A 23,390-nucleotide genomic window follows, 5' to 3' on the forward strand; every position below is an offset into this window, starting at 1 on the left:
TGGGGGTAAGGTACAGAGAGGTAGTGGTGGGGGTAAGGTACAGAGAGGTAGAGGTGGGGGTATGGTATAGAGAGGTAGAGGTGGGGGTAAGGTACAGAGAGGTAGAGGTGGGGGTAAGGTACAGAGAGGTAGAGGTGGGGGTAAGGTACAGAGAGGTAGAGGTGGGGGTAAGGTACAGAGAGGTAGAGGTGGGGGTAAGGTACAGAGAGGTAGAGGTGGGGGTAAGGTACAGAGAGGTAGAGGTGGGGGTAAGGTACAGAGAGGTAGAGGTGGGGGTAAGGTACAGAGAGGTAGAGGTGGGGGTAAGGTACAGAGAGGGTTGCCTGAACATGTGGCCATTTCCCTGAGCCTCAATGCAGTCTGGCTCTGAACCTGTCCTGGCACTCAGTTCCCCACACAGCAGCACATTCCCCTGAGCCTGGACACGGCTGGTGTGTGTGGGGACGGCTGAAGACCTGATCGTCATAATATGGTGACTCCACGAGGACGGGGTGGGGGTGGGGGTGGGGGTACGCTGTACAAATGTGCAGGTCGCTGTCACAGTAAATATTGTCCTTTCTGAGCTAGAGCCAAATGTGTGTTGGTCCTTTTTTAATAAGCTTCCTCTGTCCCGGATAATCAGACCAGCCGAGTCTCTGTCCCGGATAATCAGACCAGCCGAGTCTCTGTCCCGGATAATCAGACCAGCCGAGTCTCTGTCCCGGATAATCAGACCAGCCGAGTCTCTGTCCCGGATAATCAGACCAGCCGAGTCTCTGTCCCGGATAATCAGACCAGCCGAGTCTCTGTCCCGGATAATCAGACCAGCCGAGTCTCTGTCCCGGATAATCAGACCAGCCGAGTCTCTGTCCCGGATAATCAGACTAGCCGAGTCTCTGTCCCGGATAATCAGACTAGCCGAGTCTCTGTCCCGGATAATCAGACTAGCCGAGTCTCTGTCCCGGATAATCAGACTAGCCGAGTCTCTGTCCCGGATAATCAGACCAGCCGAGTCTCTGTCCCGGATAATCAGACCAGCCGAGTCTCTGTCCCGGATAATCAGACTAGCCGAGTCTCTGTCCCGGATAATCAGACTAGCCGAGTCTCTGTCCCGGATAATCAGACTAGCCGAGTCTCTGTCCCGGATAATCAGACCAGCCGAGTCTCTGTCCCGGATAATCAGACCAGCCGAGTCTCTGTCCCGGATAATCAGACCAGCCGAGTCTCTGTCCCGGATAATCAGACCAGCCGAGTCTCTGCCAGGTTTGACGTGTGTCTGCTTAAGCGGGGCAGTAAAACGTCCCCACAGCCAGCGGGACAGTCCACATCTGCACCACACCATGTTTCAGTCAGCCCCGTGACGTCTTGGTCGTTCATATTTCTCAGGAAATCTGGGTTTGTACTTGTTGCTCCTAAGAGTGAGGAGTACAGACCCTGAGACCCCCCCCCCCGTCTCCCTCTCTCTCCCTCTCTCTCCCTCTCTCTCCCTCTCTCTCCCTCTCCGTCAGCTCTCGATCATCCGTGACGCTGTCTGAGAGGTGGAGACGGACAACTTATTACTTATTCTGTGGGAACTTGCAGCTACGTTTGTGTGTTGTTGGTTCATATCCGTCTCTGTCTCCCTGAGGACGCTTTGATATTCAGATCAAACCAGCCCCACCTCCACAAACCTGTCTGTCTCTCTCCGTCCAGACCACCTCCACAAACCTGTCTGTCTCTCTCCGTCCAGACCACCTCCACAAACCTGTCTGTCTCTCTCCGTCCAGACCACCTCCACAAACCTGTCTGTCTCTCTCCGTCCAGGCCACCTCCACAAACCTGTCTGTCTCTCTCCGTCCAGGCCACATCCAAACCAGCCCACCTCCACAAACCTGTCTGTCTCTCTCCAACCAGACCAGCCCACCTCCTCGAACCTGTCTGTCTCTCTCCGTTCAGACCATCCCCGCAAACCTGTCTGTCTCTCTCGGTCCAGACCACCTCCACAAACCTGTCTGTCTCTCTCCGTCCAGACCACATCCAAACCAGCCCACCTCCTCGAACCTGTCTGTCTCTCTCCGTTCAGACCATCCCCGCAAACCTGTCTGTCTCTCTCGGTCCAGACCACCTCCTCGAACCTGTCTGTCTCTCTCCGTTCAGACCACCTCCACAAACCTGTCTGTCTCTCTCGGTCCAGACCACCTCCACAAACCTGTCTGTCTCTCTCCGTCCAGACCACCTCCACAAACCTGTCTGTCTCTCTCTGTCCAGACCACCTCCACAAACCTGTCTGTCTCTCTCCATCCGTCCAGCCCACCTCCACAAACCTGTCTGTCTCTCTCCATCCGTCCAGCCCACCTCCACAAACCTGTCTGTCTCTCTCCGTCCAGCCCACCTCCACAAACCTGTGTTTCTCTCCATCCAAATCAGCCCACTTCCACAAACCTGTCTGTCTCTCTCCATCCAAACCAGCCCACCTCCACAAACCTATCTGTCTCTTTCCATCCAGACCAGCCCACCTCCACAAACCTGTCTGTCTCCAGCCAAACCAGCCCATCTCACCAAACCTGTCTGTCTCTCTCCATCCAGACCACCTTCACAAACCAGTCTGTCTCTGTCCATCCAAACCTCGTCCTAACCAGGTCCAGACCACCCCACAAGAACCAACCAAACAAACAGCATCTTTCTCTCAGAGCCCTGCTGTGTGTGTGTGTGTGTGTGTGTGTGTGTGTGTGTGTGTGTGTGTGTGTGTGTGTGTGTGTGTGTGTGTGTGTGTGTGTGTGTGTGTGTGTGTGTGTGTGTGTGTGTGTGTGTGTGTGTGTGTGTGTGTGTGTGTGTGTGTGTGTGTGTGTGTGTGTTCAGAAACCAGTCTAATTTCACAGACCAAACACATGATAGAGGGCCATGCAGATTACAAACAGACATAATATCAAGACAACCTTTCCTGAACTCAGTCTGATGTGACTTGATAGAGGACTCCATCATCATTCCTCATGTTTGGAAAAAATATGATAAGATGAATAAAAAGATGTCTGACTAGGGTAGACGTGATCCCCCATATCTCTCTCTCTCTTTCTCGCCCAGTCTTAGAGATCCTCCAGCTGGTCACTAAGCGGGACCTCCTCCTGGCAGACACACACATCTTAGAACTGGAGCAGGAATGCAGTGATGCTGCCGCCATGGCAACCATCACCGTGACCTCGCCTGAAGGGGTTGCCATAACTACGCCAGAGGAGGCGGTGAGCCCCACCAGCAAAGATGGCGGCCGACGGAAGGCTAAGGATGTGGAGCTGCTGTACGAAGCGCTGCAGAAGGAACTATGGGCCGTGGTGAGGGAGTCCCTCAGATCCCCCACAGCGGGGCCCAACCTGGGCCTGGTGGTGCAGGTGAGAATGGGCCCCCGGGTGGAGAGAGAATAGGCCCCCTGGTGGAGAGGGAATAGGTCCACTGGTGCAAGTGAAGTCAGATATCCTCTTTGTGTCTGTCTTTCTCACTCTACCTCTTTTATTACCCTGCCTCTCTCTCGCTGTCTCTCTCTCTCTCGCTCGCTCACTGTCTCTCGCTCGCTCACTGTCTCTCTCGCTCACTCTCTCTCTCTCTCGCTGTCTGTCTCTCTCTCGCTCGCTCACTGTCTCTCGCTCGCTCACTGTCTCTCTCGCTCACTCTCTCTCTCGCTGTCTCTCTCTCTCTCTCTCGCTCACTCTCTCTCTCTCTCGCTGTCTCTCTCTCTCTCTCTCGCTGTCTCTCTCTCTCTCTCTCGCTCACTCTCTCTCTCTCTCGCTGTCTCTCTCTCTCTCTCTCGCTGTCTCTCTCTCTCTCGCTCGCTCACTGTCTCTCGCTCTTTCATGCTCACTCTCTCTCTCTCTCGCTGTCTCTCTCTCTCTCGCTCGCTCACTGTCTCTCGCTCTTTCATGCTCACTCTCTCTCTCTCTCGCTGTCTCTCTCTCTCTCGCTCGCTCACTGTCTCTCTCGCTCTTTCATGCTCACTCTCTCTCTCTCTCGCTGTCTGTCTCTCTCTCGCTCGCTCGCTGTCTCTCTTATCTGTCTCTGTCTCTCGCTCGCTCGCTGTCTCTCTATCGCTCTGGCTCGCTCTCTCCCCCTCTCTGTCTGTCTGTCTGTCTGTCTCTCTCTCCAGGTCCTGCAGCAGGAGGAGCAGGCAGACAGGGCCTGGGCCCTCAGTGAGCAGGCGGCCCCTGGGGGCCCCAGGCCTCGGCAGCTGAAGCAGCGGTGGAGGGAGGCCGTGCAGAAGGCGGCAGACGGCTCCCTGCCGCAGAAGATGGAGTTCCAGACCGGGGAGCTGGCCGGGTATCTGGACCGCATCCGGACCCGTGTGGTGGAGGACCTGGGAGCCGCCAAGAGGAACGTAGTGTCCATATATCCCAAAGAGTACGAACCCTTCCAGGTACTACGTTAGTACTGTTAGAGGTGCTGTTGTCTGTGTACATATATTTCACATCAGTATTTTCCTTTGCAGAGTGACTCTGACACAAAACAAACCAAAAAAACCCCACATCAGTTGGCATTAGACGTGACCTTTAACCTCTGGCCCTGTGTCAGGTTTATGTGCAGAGCTACCACCAGGCGGTTGCGAGGACACTGGAAGCCATTACAAATGACCAGCTGCAGATCAGCGACATATATTCTCTACTGGACTGGCTACACAACATCTATAACAGGTACACACACACACACACACAGGGAACAGTGTGAGTTAAATGATAATATATCGGGCATCCGGGTGGCGTGGCGGTCTAGTCCGTTGCCTACCAACACAGGGATCGCTGGTTCGAATCCCGGTGTTACCTCCGGCTTGGTCGGGCGTCCCTACAGACACAATTGGCCGTGTCTACGGACGGGAAGCCGGATGTGGGTATGTGTCCTGGTCGCTGCACTAGCGCCTCCTCTGGTCAGTTGGGGCGCCCGTTTGAGGGGGAGGGGAAACTGGGGGGAATAGCGTGATCCTCCCACGCGCTACGTCCCCCTGGTGAAACTCCTCACTGTCAGGTGAAAAGAAGCGGCTGGTGACTCCACATGTATGGGAGGAGACATGTGGTAGTCTGCAGCCCTCCCCGGATCAGCAGAGGGGGTGGAGCAGAGACCGGGACGGCTCGGGAGAGTGGGGTGATTGGCCAAGTACAATTTGGGAGTGAAATGCGGGGGGAAAAAAATAACAACAACAACAATAGTGTATTTGTGTGTGTGTGTCTGCAGGGATGTGTTGGGCACAGTGTGTATTACGACACCGTTCAACCATTCTCATCTGGGTCCACTGCTGCCCTCAGAGACCGTGGACAGACTGGAGTTAGACTGTCTCAACTCAGTCCGGGTAACTAACACACACACACACACATACACACACACATGCACACTGGTTTCAGAGAGCTATATTGTGTAGCTTCCTGTCCAATCAGAGCCCTGACCAATCAGAATGCAGCATGCCGGGGTCCGCTGTAGGAACTTCCTGTCTGGGATGGCCGCCACACAACAATGGTTGACGCAGCTAGTTCAGCGGCGCCGAGCGCTGACGTCAGCTTGCTGTTATGTAACACACAGACGGGGCTGAAGAGTTCGTGGGAAGTTTTATCTGTGGTGTAGGACAACTGAATGTTGGACAGGTGTAGGACAACTGAATGTTGGACAGGTGTAGGACAACTGAATGTTGGACAGGTGAAGGACAACTGAATGTTGGACAGGTGTAGGACAACTGAATGTTGGACAGGTGTAGGACAACTGAATGTTGGACAGGTGTAGGACAACTGAATGTTGGACGAGTGAAGGACAACCGAATGTTGGACAGGTGTAGGACAACTGAATGTTGGACAGGTGAAGGACAACTGAATGTTGGACAGGTGTAGGACAACTGAATGTTGGACAGATGTAGGACAACTGAATGTTGGACAGGTGAAGGACAACTGAATGTTGGACAGGTGAAGGACAACCGAATGTTGGACAGGTGAAGGACAACTGAATGTTGGACAGGTGAAGGACAACTGAATGTTGGACAGGTGAAGGACAACTGAATGTTGGACAGGTGTAGCGCGTCACATGCCGTCAGTTTTAGCTAACATGTCTACACTGTAGGAATGTAAACAAAACATTTCCAACGTCAAAATGAATAAAATCTCCAGGTTGAGTCAGTAGTCACCACATCCAGTCTCACTACGAGTCCAGTCAGTCACTTTGAGAACGAAAAAAAAACTTTAACTCCATTCCGGTCCTTGTAGAACCACAGTGAGAGCTGTGTCCGCATGCTCGGCACAAAGTCAAACGCATTTTCGGTGGGTGTCGGACCCCGGCAAGGTTGTCCCTTGTCTCCGATTCTGTTTGTGATGTTCATGGACAGGATCTCAAGGAGCAGCCAAGGTGAGGAGTGTGTCCGTTTTGGGAACCTCAGAATTGCATCTCTGCTCTTCGCAGATGATGTGGTTTTGTTGGCTTCACCAGAACACGACCTCCAGAGTGCACTGGGGCGGTTTGCAGCTGAGTGTGAAGTGGCCGGGATGAGAGTCAGCACCTCCAAGTCTGAGGCCGTGGTTCTCTACCGGAATAGGGTGGACTGCTCCCTCCGGGTTGGGGATGAGTTGTTGCCTCAAGTGAAGGAGTTCAAGTATCTCGGGGTCTTGTTCACGAGTTAGGGTAGGATGGAGTGGGAGATTTACAGGTGGATTGGTGCAGCATCAGCAGTGATGTGGACGTTGTAGTGGACCGTTGTGGTGAAGAGGGAGCTGAGCCGGAAGGCAAAGCTCTCAACTTACCAGTCAGTCTTGGTTCCAACCCTCACCTATGGTCATGAGCTTTGGGTAGTGACCGAAAGGATACAAGCGGCTGAAATGAGTTTCCTCCGTAGGGTGTCTGGGCTCAGCCTTAGAGATAGGGTGAGGAGCTCGAACATCCGCAGGGAGCTCGGAGTAGAGCCGCTGCTCCTTTGCGTCAAAAGGAGCCAGTTGGGGTGGTTCAGCCATCTGATCAGGATGCCTCCTGGGCGCCTTCCTTTGGAGGTTTACCGGGCACGTCCAACTGGGAGGAGACCCCGGGGTAGACCCAGAACTCTCTGGAGGGACTACATGTCCAATCTGGCCTGGGAACGCCTTGGGATCCCCCAGGAGGAGTTGGAGGGAGTTGCTGGGGAGAGGGACATCTGGAGTGCCCTACTTAGCTTGCTGCCACCGCGACCCGACCCCGGAGAAGCAGCTGATGGTGAATGAATGAATGAATGAATGAATGAATGAATGAATGAATGAATGAATGAATGGATGGATGGATGGATGGATGGATGGATGGATGGATGGATGGATGGATGGATGAATGGATGAATAATTCCAGTGTTGGGCTTTCGGTGGCGGGGTGACTTGTTTTCCATCTGCGTTACGGACTGCACCTTTAACAACACCCACACTGTGCTGTCCAGAGTGATGTAGTCACACTCACAAAAGTACCGTTACAGGGAACGTTAACACAGCTGCTGTGGCCGGAGGGGTTATAATTCGTTATCTTCCACCTCTGCTCGGGTCTCAGGGGCCAGGCTGGACAGATGTTGTGGGTCTCAGATGAGTTGTGTTGTTGTTAATTTGTCCCTGCTCTCTGTCTGTCTGGCAGACGAAGGTAACGACAGAGCTGTCCCAGCTGCTGGAGGAGGAGGAGAAGAGGTGGATGGAGACGCTCCACGTCGAAGAATATCAGATAACACTGGCTAAGACTGTTATACAGGTACACACTCACACACACACACACACACACACACACACACACACAGAGTTTTGTGCCTTTAAAATTGGTTTAAAATCCCACCCTTACACAATGCAGTTTTCTCCTAAACTACATTATCTATATGAATATCTATATGAATATCTGCATGAATATATTAATATCTACACAAATAACTACATGAATATGGTAATATCTATATGAATATATTAATATCTACATATCTACATGAATATATATATACATACGTGTGTGTGTGTGTGTGAATAGCTACATATCTACATGAATATCTATGTGAATATATTAATATCTACATGAATATATGAATATCTAGTATATTGATATACACATAAATATATTAATATCTATATTAATCCTGTGCTCAAAGACCTGCTGTCCCTGCCAAACAAATTCATTTTCATACTACAATGTAAAATAATGTAATATATGTAAATTTTACAGTACTGAAATATTATACATATATACTGTATATATAAAATATCTGCACTCATACTTATATTTTTTACTTTATTGCTATGATACTTTATACTCGTTAGTTTTACTGTTCCTTCTTATTACATTTGGCTTTGCATATTTAGCCTCATACGTCATGTACACTTGTTGTGTACATGCGTACATGTTATGTGTAACCGAGAACAGCGTGGCAAGTCACCGTGCTGGACTTGATCCTGCTGCTGCCATGCAGCCTGGCTGGACCTGCAGCTCCCGTTGCATTGGAGACTCTCTGCAGAGATCAGACAGGCGTTATTCTCCTGCACGTCTGGATGCCGGGGCGTCCTGAGAGGAGGTGTGCAATAAACACACTGCGTGGAAAGTTTCTCCGAACCACACACCTCACGCCTCCTGTCAGACATCACGCCTCCTGCCAGAGGTCACGCCTCCTGTCAGACATCACACCTCCTGCCAGAGGTCACGCCTCCTGTCAGACATCATGCCTCCTGTCAGACATCACGCCTCCTGCCAGAGGTCACGCCTCCTGTCAGACATCACACCTCCTGCCAGAGGTCACGCCTCCTGTCAGACATCATGCCTCCTGCCAGAGGTCACGCCTCCTGTCAGACATCACGCCTCCTGCCAGACATCACGCCTCCTGTCAGACATCACGCCTCCTGTCAGACATCACGCCTCCTGTCAGAGGTCACGCCTCCTGTCAGACATCACGCCTCCTGTCAGACATCACGCCTCCTGCCAGAGGTCACGCCTCCTGTCAGACATCATGCCTCCTGTCAGACATCACGCCTCCTGTCAGACATCACGCCTCCTGCCAGACATCACGCCTCCTGTCAGACATCACGCCTCCTGTCAGACATCACGCCTCCTGTCAGACATCACGCCTCCTGTCAGAGGTCACGCCTCCTGTCAGACATCATGCCTCCTGTCAGAGGTCACGCCTCCTGTCAGACATCACGCCTCCTGTCAGAGGTCACGCCTCCTGTCAGACATCACGCCTCCTGTCAGACATCACCCCTCCTGTCAGACATCACGCCTCCTGTCAGACATCACGCCTCCTGTCAGACATCACGCCTCCTGTCAGAGGTCACGCCTCCTGTCAGACATCACGCCTCCTGTCAGACATCACGCCTCCTGTCCCACCTTACGCCTCCCGTCAGAGGTCACGCCTCCTGTCAGACATCACGCCTCCTGTCAGACATCACGCCTCCTGTCAGACATCACGCCTCCTGCCAGACATCACGCCTCCTGTCCCACCTTACGCCTCCCGTCAGAGGTCACGCCTCCTGTCACACCTTACACCTCCTGTCAGAGGTCACGTCTCCTGTCAGAGGTCACGTCTCCTATCAGACGTCACGCCTCCTGTCAGATGTCATGCCTCCTGTCAAGAGGTCACGCCTCCTGTCACACCTTACACCTCCTGTCAGAGGTCACGTCTCCTGTCAGAGGTCACGTCTCCTATCAGACGTCACGCCTCCTGTCAGATGTCATGCCTCCTGTCAAGAGGTCACGCCTCCTGTCACACCTTACACCTCCTGTCAGAGGTCACGTCTCCTGTCAGAGGTCACGTCTCCTATCAGACGTCACGCCTCCTGTCAGATGTCATGCCTCCTGTCACACCTTACACCTCCTGTCAGAGGTCACGTCTCCTGTCAGAGGTCACGTCTCCTATCAGACGTCACGCCTCCTGTCAGATGTCATGCCTCCTGTCACACCTTACACCTCCTGTCAGAGGTCACGTCTCCTGTCAGAGGTCACGCCTCCTGTCAGAGGTCAGGCCTCCTGTCAGACAGTGAAGGTGGACTTCCCCTTCAGGGAGAGGATTTCTCATATTGCACAGGAAAGCTGTGAGGAAGTGTAATCAGATGCGTGTCCGGGCGCCTGCCAGGGAAGCATTCTTAACAGCAGGTGTAAACATGATGTAGATGAGTCAGATCCAGATAGGATCTGGTTGTGTGTCCTGCCGACTAAGATGTGTGTTGCTCTGCTGTGCTGCAGAGGCTTCAGGTGGATCTGGAGCGTTCGGCAACCATCAACAGGAGTCTGGGGTCCAGGGTCGCTCAGTGTAGTCTCAACGGACTGGCCGACTTCCTGTACAGGTAGCCACACACACACACACACACACACACACACACACACACACACACACACCAGCATAACATCCAACTGTACACCCAACAAAAACTATACCCAACTACTTTTGGCTGCTCCTGTGAGGGGCTGATCCATTGCAGTCTCCAATCCCTTTCAGATGGCACCTCCTACATAAGATATAGTCCACCTGTGTGCAACTTCCTCCACTCTTGTACGTCACCCTGTGTTCCTCCCTCTTCTTGAAATATGTCTTCACCACAGCCATTTCCACCCTTTTCACACCATCCACCACCATCTGTCCTTCCACATTCCTCTCCTTGACTCCATACCTACCCATCACCTCCTCATCACCTCTGTTCCCTTCATCTCCAGCACACTCTTCAGAATTACCCCTACCCCTCCTCATCTCCAGCACACTCTTCAGAATTACCCCTACCCCTCCTCACCTCCAGCACACTCTTCAGAATTACCCCTACCCCTCCTCATCTCCAGCACACTCTTCAGAATTACCCCTACCCCTCCTCACCTCCAGCACACTCTTTAGAATTACCCCTACCCCTCTTCACCTCCAGCACTCTTCAGAATTACCCCTACCCCTCTTGACCTCCAGCACGCTCTTCAGAATTACCCCTACCCCTCTTCACCTCCAGCACATGCTTCAGAATTACCCCTACCCCTCCTCACCTCCAGCACACTCTTCAGAATTACCCCTACCCCATTTCTCCTCCCATTCGCACCATGGTAGAAGAGTTTGAGCCCACCTCCGATACTCCTGGCCTTACTCCCCTTCCATCTGATCTTTTGCACACACAGTATGCCTACCTTTCTTCTTTCCATCATGTCAGCCAGCTCTCTCCCTTTACCAGTCATAGTGCCAACATTCAAAGTTCCGACTCTCACCTCCACACTCCTACCCTTCCTCCTCTCCCGCTGCCTCTGGACATGCCTTCCCCCTCTCCTTCTCCTTCGCCCAAGAGAAGCATAGATTCCACCGGCACCCTGCTGGCCAACAGTACCGGTGGCGGTCATTGGTAACCTGGGCCTTGACCGATCCGGTATGGAAATTTGAATTATGATCCACATATTTGATGTGGCAAAGGTTATACGCCGGATGCCCTTCCTGACGCAACCCTCCCCATGTATCCGGGCTTGGGACCGGCACTAAAGATGCACTGGCTTCTTATTTTTATTTTTGTAAACCATAAACACAGAACATTATAAATGTGACTGTTTGTGGTGTATTTGGACTGTGTACCTCTGGTCACGCTGACGGAAATCAGCATCCTCCCACACAAACTCACTTAAATACACACAAACACAAACACACAAACCTCCAGTCGTTTGTGGCGTTGGTTCATGATGCTATTCACGTTCTGCTCTGCTCGGCAGTTTCCAGCGCAAGGTGGAGATGTTCCACGAGAGCTCCCTCAGCGGCATGTATGCAGACAACCAAGACGGTTACGTTGCCAAAACCATCGCCTTCGTCAACTGCTGCCCCCCGTTCAGGTAGGGTGTGTGTGTGTGTGTGTGTGTGTGTGTGTGTGGGTGGGTGGGTGGGTGGGTGTGTGTGTGGGTGTGTCTCACTCTCTGTCTCTGTCTGTCAGGGGTTTCATACAGCGGTGTGTCCAGTGTGACCCAGCCATCAATGAAGACTCTCTGCGTCGGGCCAACAGCGCTCTGGACCACATCGTCTCTCAGGGCGTCAGAGTTCTGTCTGACAGGCTGTACCAACACATCAGGGTAGGTGTCAGCACGCACACACACGCACACACACACACACACACGCACACACAAACACACACAGGGTAGTAGTGGGGGAAGAGGAGGAGACGGTTGGGTCGACAAGATAAGACGTTTCTTCTCTTGAGGTTTGTGTGCGCCAGTAAAAAGGAAGTGAGTGAGGTCTGGGGAACCCTGGGTACGGCGAGCTGGCTGTACTTCCTGTCCTCGACTCCCAGCAGGCCATTCTGCCTCGTCCGATAAAACACTTTGTTTCTTCTAAACCAGTGACACTAAAAATAATCATTTCCACTTAGGGTCAGTGTGTGTCAGGATGAGCACCCGCACACTGGCCACACCCACTATACAGTATATACAGTATGTACTATGCACTGTGTATACTGTACAGTATATAATGTATGTACTGTATATATAATATATACTGTGTATATACTGCACTGTATGTACTGTATATACTGTACATACTGTGTATACTGTATATACTGTATGTACTATATACTGTATGCACTATGTACTGTACATACTGTACGTACTGTATATACTCATATACTACATGTGCTGTATATACTGTACATACTGTATGTACTGTACATACGGTATATATTGTACATACTGTAGTACTGTACTGTATGTACTCTATGTACTGTATGTACTTATATACTGTATATACTTTATGTACTGTATATACTGTATATATTAACAGTATCTGCACATAGTACACATTATATACTGTATATATTTATATCAACAATGTCTGCACATAGTACACATTATATACTGTATATACTGTCTACATTATACAGAAACTATTTTTTGTATATTACTATAAAAAGAATGAGTGAGTGAGTGAGTGAATGAATGAATGAATGAATGAACGAGCGAGCGAGTGAATGAATGAAAATGTGAATTAATTAATTAATTAATTAATTAATTTGTGAATGAATGGATGAGTCAATAAGTGAATTAGTGAGTGAATGAATGAGTGAATTATTATTTATGTGGAACATGTAATAAGCTGGATATAACATACAGATAATACTTTGTCAGTCATGTGAAGTGATCAACAAATCCCCACATCAGACTAAGTGAACACGTTTCATATACACCACATTATGCGTAACATGTTGGAAAGGCAGTCGGAGGAAGTACACACTTATTTACACCCCTTCTCACCTACTCTTAAGTTACTTCTCACCTACTCTTAAGTTACTTCTCACATACTCTTAACTTCTCACCTACTCTTACGTTACTTCTCACCTACTCTTAAGTTACTTCTCACCTACTCTTAACTTACTACAGCTACTGTACACAAACTCAACTCCCACTGTACTGTGTAGTTCACATTCAACACAAACTCACCTACTGTGTGTGTGTGTGTCTCTGTCTGTCTGCCTGCCTGTCTGTCTGCCTGTCTGTCTATCTGTCTGTCTCTTTCTGTCTGTCTGTCTCTGTCTTTCTGCCCGTGTGTGTGTGTGTGTGTGTCTGTCTGTCTGTCTGCCTGTCTTTCTGTGTGTGTCTATGTGTCTGTGTGTGTGTCTGTCTGTCCGTCTGTGTATGTCTGTCCATCTGTCTGTGTCTGGCTGTCTGTCCGTCTCTCTGTCTGCCTGTCTGCCTGCCTGCCTGTCTGTCTGTCTGTCATATAGCCATTTTTTGATAAGCTGGTGAAGAGGAAGTGGCTGACCAACACTGAGCCCATGGAACAGATCGAAGCAGAGATCAAAGAACACTTTAAGAAGTACCACAGACTGGACAACCCCCCATACCAGGTACACACACACACACACACACACACACACACACTCTCACACACACACTCACCCAGATATGATTACATTTTTTTAATTAATGTGGTTATGCTCCCTCTCTGTCTCTGTCTATCTCTGTCTCTCTCAGGTTTTAGTAGCGGAGCTCCATAGGAGAGTAGTAATGGAGTATTTGCGCGCTGTAATGAGAGGCAGAATTATCTGCACGTCTCTGAAGATGAGGAAGAGGACGGCAGGACGCCTCCGAGATGAAGGCGGACAGATCAAAGTCCTCTTCAAGGACCTGGTCAGTGTGTGTGTGTGTGTGTGTGTGTGTGTGTGTGTGGATTGTCTCCGGGGATTGTCACCTTGTCGTGGTGGAGAAGCTTGTGTGGTCCTGAGATCCTGAGAGCAATGCCGTCTGGAGCTATGCTCCCGGTAGGGTCACCCATGGCGGTAAGGTCAAGGGGGAGGTCCCTGACGAAGACCAATCCAACCAAAACCTCAACGGCGGAACAGGCGGAGGATTAAGGCTGACTTTAGGGAAGCATCACAATGGCTGGGAAGGTGGATGAAGGCTGCAGCAGAAATGGGTCCCCAGTCATCTTGGACTCCATGCCACTGGATCCTGACCCAGATCTGTCAAGGACCGTGTGGTGGCTGTCTGTGCACCAGATCTGTTAAGGACCGTGTGATGGCTGTCTGTGCACCAGTCTCCCCACATTAAACAAAGTCACGCACAGGCATCCTCCATAAAGGGAATCCACCCTAACATCCTGGATTAAGTCCTATGATGACTGGCAAGTGGCGACGGGGGCAGGATTGTGAGATCTGGAAGCCCTTAGTCATGAGCCGGCACATCAGGTGGTGGGTACTAACTTCAGTCACTGGGCTCTTGGAACGAGGTAGAAAGAGCCCTTTGGTAGCTGCACCCACAACTGAGCAGCCCTCTTTAGGATCCACTCTGCTCACCCCACCTAGGGAAGGGGATAGGAAAGGTGCCCTAAATCTCGCCTGCCTCAAACCTCCTGCCTGGATTACCGTATCCAAAGGGATCATCACATGCGTTCAGAAACATAGAAACATGATCTTTGCAGCCTGGAATGTGTGCACACTGATGGATAGTGCCACCAGTGACAGACCGGAGAGGAGAACTGCAATCATCTCTAGAGAACTGAAGAGATGCCGGATTGACATAGCCGCTCTTTCTGAAACCCGACAAGGAGATGAAGGACAACTGGATGAGAAGGGTGGCTACACTTTCTTCTGGAAAGGAAAAGCTGCTGATGAGCCCAGGATCCATGGCGTTGGATATGCCATCAGGAAACATATCATCAGCCACCTATCCGAACTTCCTGTGGGGATCAGTCAGCGTCTCATGACCATCCATCTGGTGCTTGCCAACAACCAGATGGTAACAGCTGTGAGTGCCTATGCCCCTACTTTAGAGTCTGAAGAGGAAGTTAAAGAGACCTTTTACACCTGCTTAGACAAGATACTGTCAAGAACCCCCAAGGAGGATAAGATTATTGTCCTAGGAGATTTCAGCACCAGGGTCAACCGGTATCAACAACTCTGGAAGGGCACTATACGAAAGGAAGGCATTGGAAACGTCAACTCCAATGGAGTTCTACTTCTTAGCAAATGTGCTAAGTATGACATCACCATCACCAACACTGTGTTTCGCCAGAAAAACAAATTTAAGGCACCGCCGCTCCAAACATCTCTGGCATCTCCTTGACTATGTCATTGTACGAACCAGGGACCGCTGTGACATGAACATCACGAGGGCCATGATCGATGCAGATGACTGCTGGACAGATCATCACCTCATCCATTTCACAGTGTCCATCAAACTCAAGAGGAAGAGGAGCGTTCAAAAGAAGCAGATTCGGCCAAGACTGAACCTTGAAAGCCTGAATGAAACTGCCACCCAGCAGCGACTTCAGGCCTTTCTTGGGGAAACCCTCCAACAGGAATATCCTGATGACATTGAGAAGCACTGGAGCCTGCTCAAATCCACCATCCTCCACACCTGCAAAACCACCCTTGGGTACAAGTCCACAAAACACCAAGACTGGTTTGATGAGAATGACATAGATAGAACAGCTCATCTCCAAGAAAAGGAAAGCGTTTTGTGCCTGGCAAAAGGATGTAACCTGCAAGGCTAAAAGAGTGGCTCGGCCATCCAGGTAGCATAGCGGTCTATTCCATTGCCTATTAACATAGGGATCGCTGGATCGAATCTCTTTGTTACCTCCGGCTTGGTCGGGCGTCTCTACAGACACAATCGGCCGTGTCCGCGGGTGGGAAGCTGAATGTAGGTATGTGTCCTGGTCGCTAGCACCTCCTCTGGTCAGTCGGGGCACCTGTTCGGAGGGGAGGGGGAACTGGTGGGAATAGCGTGATCCTCCCACGCACTTTGGTCCCCCTGGCGAAACTCCTCACTGTCAGATGCAAAGAAGCAGCTGGGTTCTCCACATGTATCGGAGGAGGCATGTGGTAGTCTGCAGCCCTCCCCAGGTCGGCAGAGGGGGTGGATCAGCGACCGGGATGGCTCAGAGAGTAGGGTGATTGGCCAGGTACAATTGGGGAGAAAAAGGGGGGAAATTAATAAATAAAATAGTATCTCTACAGCCATCTGAAGACCCACAAGTATGGAGAGGACAGTCATACTCGCTTCCGAGTGACCGCCGATGATGCGCTTGGTTTGGGTTTGACGTGTGTGATGATTAATACCTCTCTCTCTCTCTCTATGCAGGAGTCTCCTTCCTCCTGGTTGGACAGTGCTCTATCCCACATCTCAGAGATCATCCTATTGGAGGACGTCCCATCCATTCAGATGGAGGTTGGCATGCTGGTCAGAGAGTTCCCTGATGTCAGGTGTGAACACGTCAGCATGTTAGCATTTTCACTGTCTTGCTTTTGTGCTTTTAAAGGGAAACGGTGCTTTAGCAAAATATCTACTACTACTACCACTACTACTACTACTACTACCACTACTACTTTCGGCTGCTCCCGTTACAGGGCGCCACAGCAGATCATCTGTTTCCGTCTCTTCCTGTCCACTGCATCTTCCTCTGTCACACCAGCTACCTGCATGTCCTCTCTCACCACATCCATAAACCTCCTCTTTGACCTTTGACCTTCCTCTTTTCCTCTCCCCTGGCAGCTCCATATTCAGTATCCTTCTCCCAATATACCCAGCATCTCTCCTCCGCACATGTCCAAACCATCTCAATCTTGCCTCTCTTGCTTTGTCTCCAAACCGTCCCTCTAATATACTCGTTCAAAATGATGAAAAATCAGGGAAGTTTTTGCAGCGTGTGGCGTTATAAAAATGGGCTTTGCGGATGATGAGCTGATCTTTCGGAGTGTAGTGAGATGATTTAGATTCCGTGAATATTATGTTACTGACCATGTTGGTTTTTATCCTGTTTTGTTATTGTTGTTTTCTAATATGGCCTGGCGGCCTGTCCAGGGTGTCTCCCCGCCTGCTGCCCAATAACTGCCGGGACAGGCTCCAGCATCCCCGCGACCCTGACTGCAGGATAAGCGGCCTGGATAATGGATAGATGGATGGATGGATGTTAAACTCTCTCTCTCTCTCTTGCCCTGCATCTAGGAAGAAGCATGTTTCGGCCATCTTGAACATCCGCGGTATGACTCGTCAGGCCGAGCGGCAGGAGATCCTGAACATCGTGAAAGACATCGAGAACAGTGACAGCGGCGCGGCACGCCTCTCCCGTGACCATGCCCTCTTCTCGGAAATCCCGGTGACTTCCGAGGTTCACTGCCTCAACGTCGGCCTGAGCCGGATTGCCCTCACCGCCTCTTCCTGTTTCTCCTCGCTCCGTGCGCCACGCAAGAGACGTGCCCCCGTCCAGGAAAACCCGGACGACGTTCTCTAGAAGCGACCCCCCCCCCCCCCCCGATCGTCTGCCATTGCCCTCAGTTAGCACTGAGCTGGTTTGAATGGCTGGTTTTGTTTCATTCTTTTCACTTGCAGAGCTAAAAGGAGTTAATTTTTACCAAAACAAGTCAAAAACTGTTTCACAATACAGCAATCTTGCTTTATTTCTTTTTAAACTTTAATCCGATGTTAAATCCACACTTGGGTCCCCCTGCTGGTGGGAATACAGTACTGCGTGGGGAAAACACGAGGACAAGAAAAAGAAAAAAAACAGAAGTGCTCTGAGGAGTCGAGGGCGCGCGGTCGAAAACATCTGACGACACGTTCTCAGGGTCACCGCCAGGGTTTGTGGGAAATATTTGTAACCTGTGTCCCTGGTCGTTATGGAGAATCATCCAGACTGTTTCATTAGCCAGACAGTTCGAGACTTCCTGGGCGCCTTCCTTTGGAGGTTTTCCGGGCACGGCCAACTGGGAGGAGACCCTGGGGTAGACCCAGAACTCACTGGAGGGACTACATGTCCAATCTGGCCTGGGGACGCCTTGGGATCCCCCAGGAGGAGCTGGAGGGCGTTGCTGAGGAGAGGGACGTCTGGAGTGCCCTACTTAGCTTGCTGCCACCGTGACCCGACCCCGGAGAAGCGGCTGATGACGAGATGAGAGTTTGAGACTTGTCCACGTGTGTCACTATGGAAGAGAGCACCTTATGAAAACTCATCTAATCCTCACTAGAGTTCGTGAGGGCGGTAAACAGAAAAGTATTTTCTCATCTTTGAAACACCGTTGATACACAAAACCAGTTTGGCAGTTTCACCAAACAGACAATGACCAAAAGAGATTTTTATAGATGGTTGATTCAGTCCCAGACAGCATCCGGATGTGGGCCGATTCAGGCAGTGATGCGGCACTGATGGCATTCTTCTGGCCCTGACAAAATGGATGTGAGCCTGAAGTGGCCCACAGGTATAATAGCAAATATGCCAAATCACATGTGGGCCTTTTTTGGCAAAGCTTCGGTGCTCTGGGCAACATGTGATCTGGATGTGACCCTGAAGTGGCCCGTGTGGTAAATGGTGAATATGGCCCAAATATCACAACACAAATATGGACCACTTTTGGCAAATATGTGGCACATGTGGCATTGCCATGGCTTGGTTCTGGCCCAGATCTGGCAAACAGGAGCGGACCGCCCAAGTGCCATCATTCCACGCGGTATGTGGGCTGGATGAAGTGTCGAGTGTGGGACGGGTCCGGGCCACAGCAGTTTTGCCATCTGGGATGTGTGGGTCATGACCCGTAGGTGGAAAACCGCTGCGTTGTGCTGTGTGAAAAATACCACAGGGTATATGAGCACTTTTATCCTCACTCGTCATTCACAGCCTCATTCACGAGCACAGACGTCAAGTTTGGGAACATCATTTTAGATTATGTTTAAGATTTATTCATATCAACCTTCAATCAATGGATTGATCGATCAGTCTGTCTATCAATCAATCATCCAGTGCAGGTTAATTTTCACAGACCTCATACGCTTTACACGAGACAAGAGAATAAAGAATGAAAACACGGTACCTTGGTGAAGGTCTCTATGCAAATTTGGGGTTACGACTTTGATTGTCACTGGTGCCCCCTGCTGTCGGAAACGTGAAGTGCACCGGATGCATGGGGGAGTCTCCGGATGGTGAATGGAGTGCGCCGCAAACATGAAACCGAGAAACAAAAACATGGGCGGTTTATTTCAGGCCTCGCTGTGCAGCAAGGAAAGGACCTCGGGTGTATCCGGAAGCTCGTAACCCTCCAATTAAACTCATTTCAAAGCGACATGGGTTAACACATGGCGGACACGCGCGAGACTTCCAAGCCAACGTCCCACACACCGGATGTGACGTAAGCGTCCAACATTGCGTCATCGAGTCGTCTTCTGTAGAAACCCGAAATTTATTCTGACAACGTCAAACCAAAGACGTCACCAGCACGAGAACACACGGGTGACGGGATATTGGAGGGCTTCATGTAAAAGACGAAGAAGAAGAGAAGATTGGTGTTTTATTGTTGCACATGATATGCAAAATATATGAATTTTTAATCTAAGGTACTAGATATTGATTTTCAGAATCTTCTCTATGCTGATTATATTTTTTTCTTAATTTAAATGACTGGTTTTAGGGCTAGCTGGAAAGCGTCGGTGTGATGAGATATATTAAAAAAAACACAACTGAGGTCCAAATCCATCTGCAATATTTCTGGTTGAGGTGTTCATCCTGTTTCCACATTGTTTCAACACGCTTTGGGTAGAAACGGGGGGGGGGTAAATATGGTGGGTTCTCTAACCGGTGGCTCTGTAGACACCTGACACTCGTCGATGGACTGACAGGTGTACTTCTGACCCGGATGTGCTCTACATTAGCTGTCATTCCAACATCTGTCTTTTTCTTTTTTCTTACTTTATTGATACTTCAAATACATTCAAACAGAGCAAAAAACAATAGATAGAATATTAAAAAAACAATAAAGACACAAAAGAGAAAGTAAATTATAAAAGATAAATAACAGAAAAAAATCAGTAAATAAAGGCGAGATCATATTTTATGTAAACGGATTCAGAGATTTGCAGATGTTGGTAGTTTTTAAAGCCTTGGTGTTTTTTGGAGTAGAGGTGGTCCTTATATATTGTTCAACTTCTTTTTTAAGTGCAAAGAGTTGAGGCTTTCTGCTGGAGAATTTACATTTATGTGTATGAACCTTGGCTAAAAATAAAAGCATATTTATGAAAAAGAATGCATCGCCATCTTTGTGATTAAAATTATGAAACCCAAAAATAGCATTCTTATGGTGAAGGTGCAAATCAGAAAAGACCAAATCAGCCATAAACTTGTGGAAGTCTCCCCAGAATGGATAAGTGAACTGACATGAGCAGAACAAGTGTAGTGTGGAGTTGGAAAACAACGAGACAGGAGACGTGAGAGTAGACGTAGTCAAGGTAGTTTACTAGCTCCAACTTAGCACGTCACACATTCGACAACGACGCTGAACCGTGAACCGGAAGCGGAAGTGCATTATCTGACCCCTCGCCTCTTCCCTTAAAGGTACACCGTCCTCTTGGGTGAATGTCTCTCGTTATATAGATGTGGCTCACCACAGGACACGTGTTTCAGGATGCGTTGGCTAAAGAGAACATTCAACATCTGTATCGTTTTTAAACTTTGATACATCTCGTTTTGCGGGGTAGAATTTGTGTAGCCATTTAAATGAAATCTCTTTTCCAACACCTGTTTCAGACGACGCACGGGCCGGTGTTACTTACGCGCGAGAACTAAACGCTTCGTTTCCCCTGCCGAGTTTACCGGAAAGGGAAGGAAAACATAGCCACGCGTCAGTGACGTCATGTGGAATTTCACAATAAGAGGCTCGCTTAAAACTGTAACGCCTCCGTAAGCTTTCAGAGAAAACGCACTAAAGAGAGAGTTGTGTTGCCTTTACTGGACACCAGGAATATTGCGAGGACAAAAGGTGGTGTTTCACCACCACACAATGTCCGGCACCACCCACACCCGTCATAAACGTCCCTTCTTTATTCCACTTTTCTGAATCCAAACTGCCTATTTATGCTCATTTACGCTTTCATGGCGATCCTATTTATGGCAGAGCAGCAGTCTGATGTGTCTGATAATCTGCATTAACCTGTCAAATGTCCCTGTCGTGAACGCACCGTCACTTCCTAGACGCTGGCGAGCTCCTCGGCCCCCAACCGAAACGTGAGAAACTGGACGTTTGGCTGCAAAGTGATGCACGTCTCTCATCCCTGCTGTTGTGCCTCACGGCCATGCTGTGGTGATTGATAAGGTGATCGATAAGGTGATTGATATTATCAGCACACTTAAAGGTGGCTGGTTAAAGGAGGCCAGAGAAGCGGTCCTACGGAGGCCGAACAGCTGATGGGGAGCAGCGTCTGTTCTGAGAGCTCCTGGAATAGAAGAACCTCTGAATAATGCTCCTTGTTCTCCTTCTTTGTTTCCTTTCTCTTTCTCCAGATTTGTTTTCTTTGAAATACGTTGTTTATTCAGTGTACCAAGAATGTGTAGATGTTGTGGTCGCTCTCTGGAACACATCGTCGTGGGATGAATATCGGGCTGTCATCAGACGACAAACATTTCTGTTTTTTAAATCACGGACAGTTGGGATTCTTTTCTTTTCTGCTGTTTCCTTTGCTTTGTTTTCCTCCGTCTCTGGGACATTTAGCTCATTCTGCCCAGACACAGACTGTAAGAGATCTGCTAATGACATGGAAATAAAAATGATGAGATTCCTGGATTTTGTTGCTCTGGTTTTGTGGCAGACTGAATGTGTTTGTGGCTTTTGGTTGGGAGGCCGGTCGAGTTAAGAGTGGCTCATAATTCCTGTTCACTACTGTTCATACTGTAACAGAGCCAACATATCTCCTCCATCTCTTCCTCCTTCTTCTTCCCTGCCTCCTCCTCTGCCTCCTCCTTCTTCTCCTCTGCCTCCTCCTCCCCCTCCTTCTTCTTCCCTGCCTCCTCCTCCCCCTCCCTTCTTCTTCCCCTCCCTTCTTCTTCCCCTCCTCTTCCCTGGCAGCTCCATATTCAGCATCCTTCTCCCAGTATACCCAGCATCTCTCCTCCACACATGTCCAAACCATCTCCATCTTGAACAGTCAGTCACAGGCCTTCGCTAGTTCACACAGGAGAAGGCACTTTATGGCACCACCTTTGACCTGCTACATATGAGCCCCAAGCATCCATCCAAGCAATGTGAACGTAGTATAGCTGATACATGGTCAAAGATTAAAAGTAAGCAAACATTCATATATGAATTACCCTCACACCTTCTTCATCACTCCCAATGAAAATCTTGTCATCTTCACCTCTGCCACCTCCAGCTCCACCTCCTGTCTTTTCATCAGTGCCACTGTCTCCAAACCATACAACATAGCTGGTCTCACTACCATGTTGTAAACCTTCCCTTTAACTCTTGCTGGTACCCTTCTGTCACACATCACTCCTGACACTCTTCTCCACCCACTCCACCCTGCCTGCACTCTCTTCTTCACCTCATTTAACAGTGGAAAAAAACCCAACAGAGAAATCCATCTGGACGTTGCTACAAACATCCTTGGGTGTCGAAGGACCACAGCAAACACATACAGGGCATAAACTGAGGCAGTTCCTCTTCATATCTGCTGACAGATTCTGGCCCTTCTGTACAACCTCCATTTCTCCGAGTCTGATACTTCGGACTGGCTTCTGACCTCAACGCCAGCAGTCAACATCCTTCCAAGGACTACTAAAGTGAAATGCATTGACTTTAGATTACACAGGCAACTGGAGAAATGAACCCAAATAAAAGTACAAAAACTTACAGTTAGTAAGCATATGAAAACAACCAAAACTAATGGCCTGAATCGATTTAGTCTGACGTTATTCCTACACTGCTCAAAACAGAAAGAAAACTGCTGAAGTGCCTCACAGACAGTTGATGGGACTACTTCTCCTAGAACACTTCTGGGGAGCATGTTTCTAAGACGTGGGAATGAAGAGAATTATATTGATTTCATTCATTCAACAACAAAAAAGGTAGGTGTGCTCTTATTTTGAAAGCATCAAACCATCCCAGCATGAACCGATGAAACAAATCCCATAATCGGAAGTGTGAAGTAGAATTTAATATGAGTGTAATTTGAAACCGGATATAAGATTGAAAGGTGAAAAATGACTTCTTAAGAACATCGTTTATCAATAGGGTTTGAATTGACAG

General features: G+C 49.5%; 1 protein-coding gene across 1 annotated transcript; it reads left to right on the plus strand.

Annotated features, from left to right (window-relative positions):
- Positions 1–3,086: 3,086 nt before the first annotated feature.
- On the plus strand, positions 3,087–21,921 carry LOC130116094 (exocyst complex component 3-like protein 2). Its single transcript, XM_056284034.1, has 12 exons — positions 3,087–3,341; positions 4,091–4,357; positions 4,513–4,631; positions 5,167–5,281; positions 7,552–7,662; positions 10,129–10,229; positions 11,614–11,730; positions 11,829–11,964; positions 13,608–13,730; positions 13,858–14,013; positions 16,468–16,589; positions 17,332–21,921. Exons 1-12 carry the CDS (start codon positions 3,135–3,137, stop codon positions 17,615–17,617), a joined length of 1,860 nt encoding a protein of 619 aa, XP_056140009.1. The 5' UTR covers positions 3,087–3,134; the 3' UTR covers positions 17,618–21,921.
- Positions 21,922–23,390: the final 1,469 nt, after the last annotated feature.

This window comes from Lampris incognitus, chromosome 7, assembly GCF_029633865.1.
Source record: "Lampris incognitus isolate fLamInc1 chromosome 7, fLamInc1.hap2, whole genome shotgun sequence".
In the NCBI taxonomy this organism is placed as follows: domain Eukaryota; kingdom Metazoa; phylum Chordata; class Actinopteri; order Lampriformes; family Lampridae; genus Lampris; species Lampris incognitus.

Bases quoted from the DNA above. Each gene is read 5' to 3' on its own strand.
- LOC130116094 (XM_056284034.1), top strand. From the start codon at position 3,135: ATGGCAACCATCACCGTGACCTCGCCTGAAGGGGTTGCCATAACTACG. The intron at 4,632-5,166 runs GTACACACACAC...GTGTGTCTGCAG, and splicing joins CTACACAACATCTATAACAG to GGATGTGTTGGGCACAGTGT. The intron at 16,590-17,331 runs GTGTGAACACGT...CCCTGCATCTAG, and splicing joins AGAGAGTTCCCTGATGTCAG to GAAGAAGCATGTTTCGGCCA.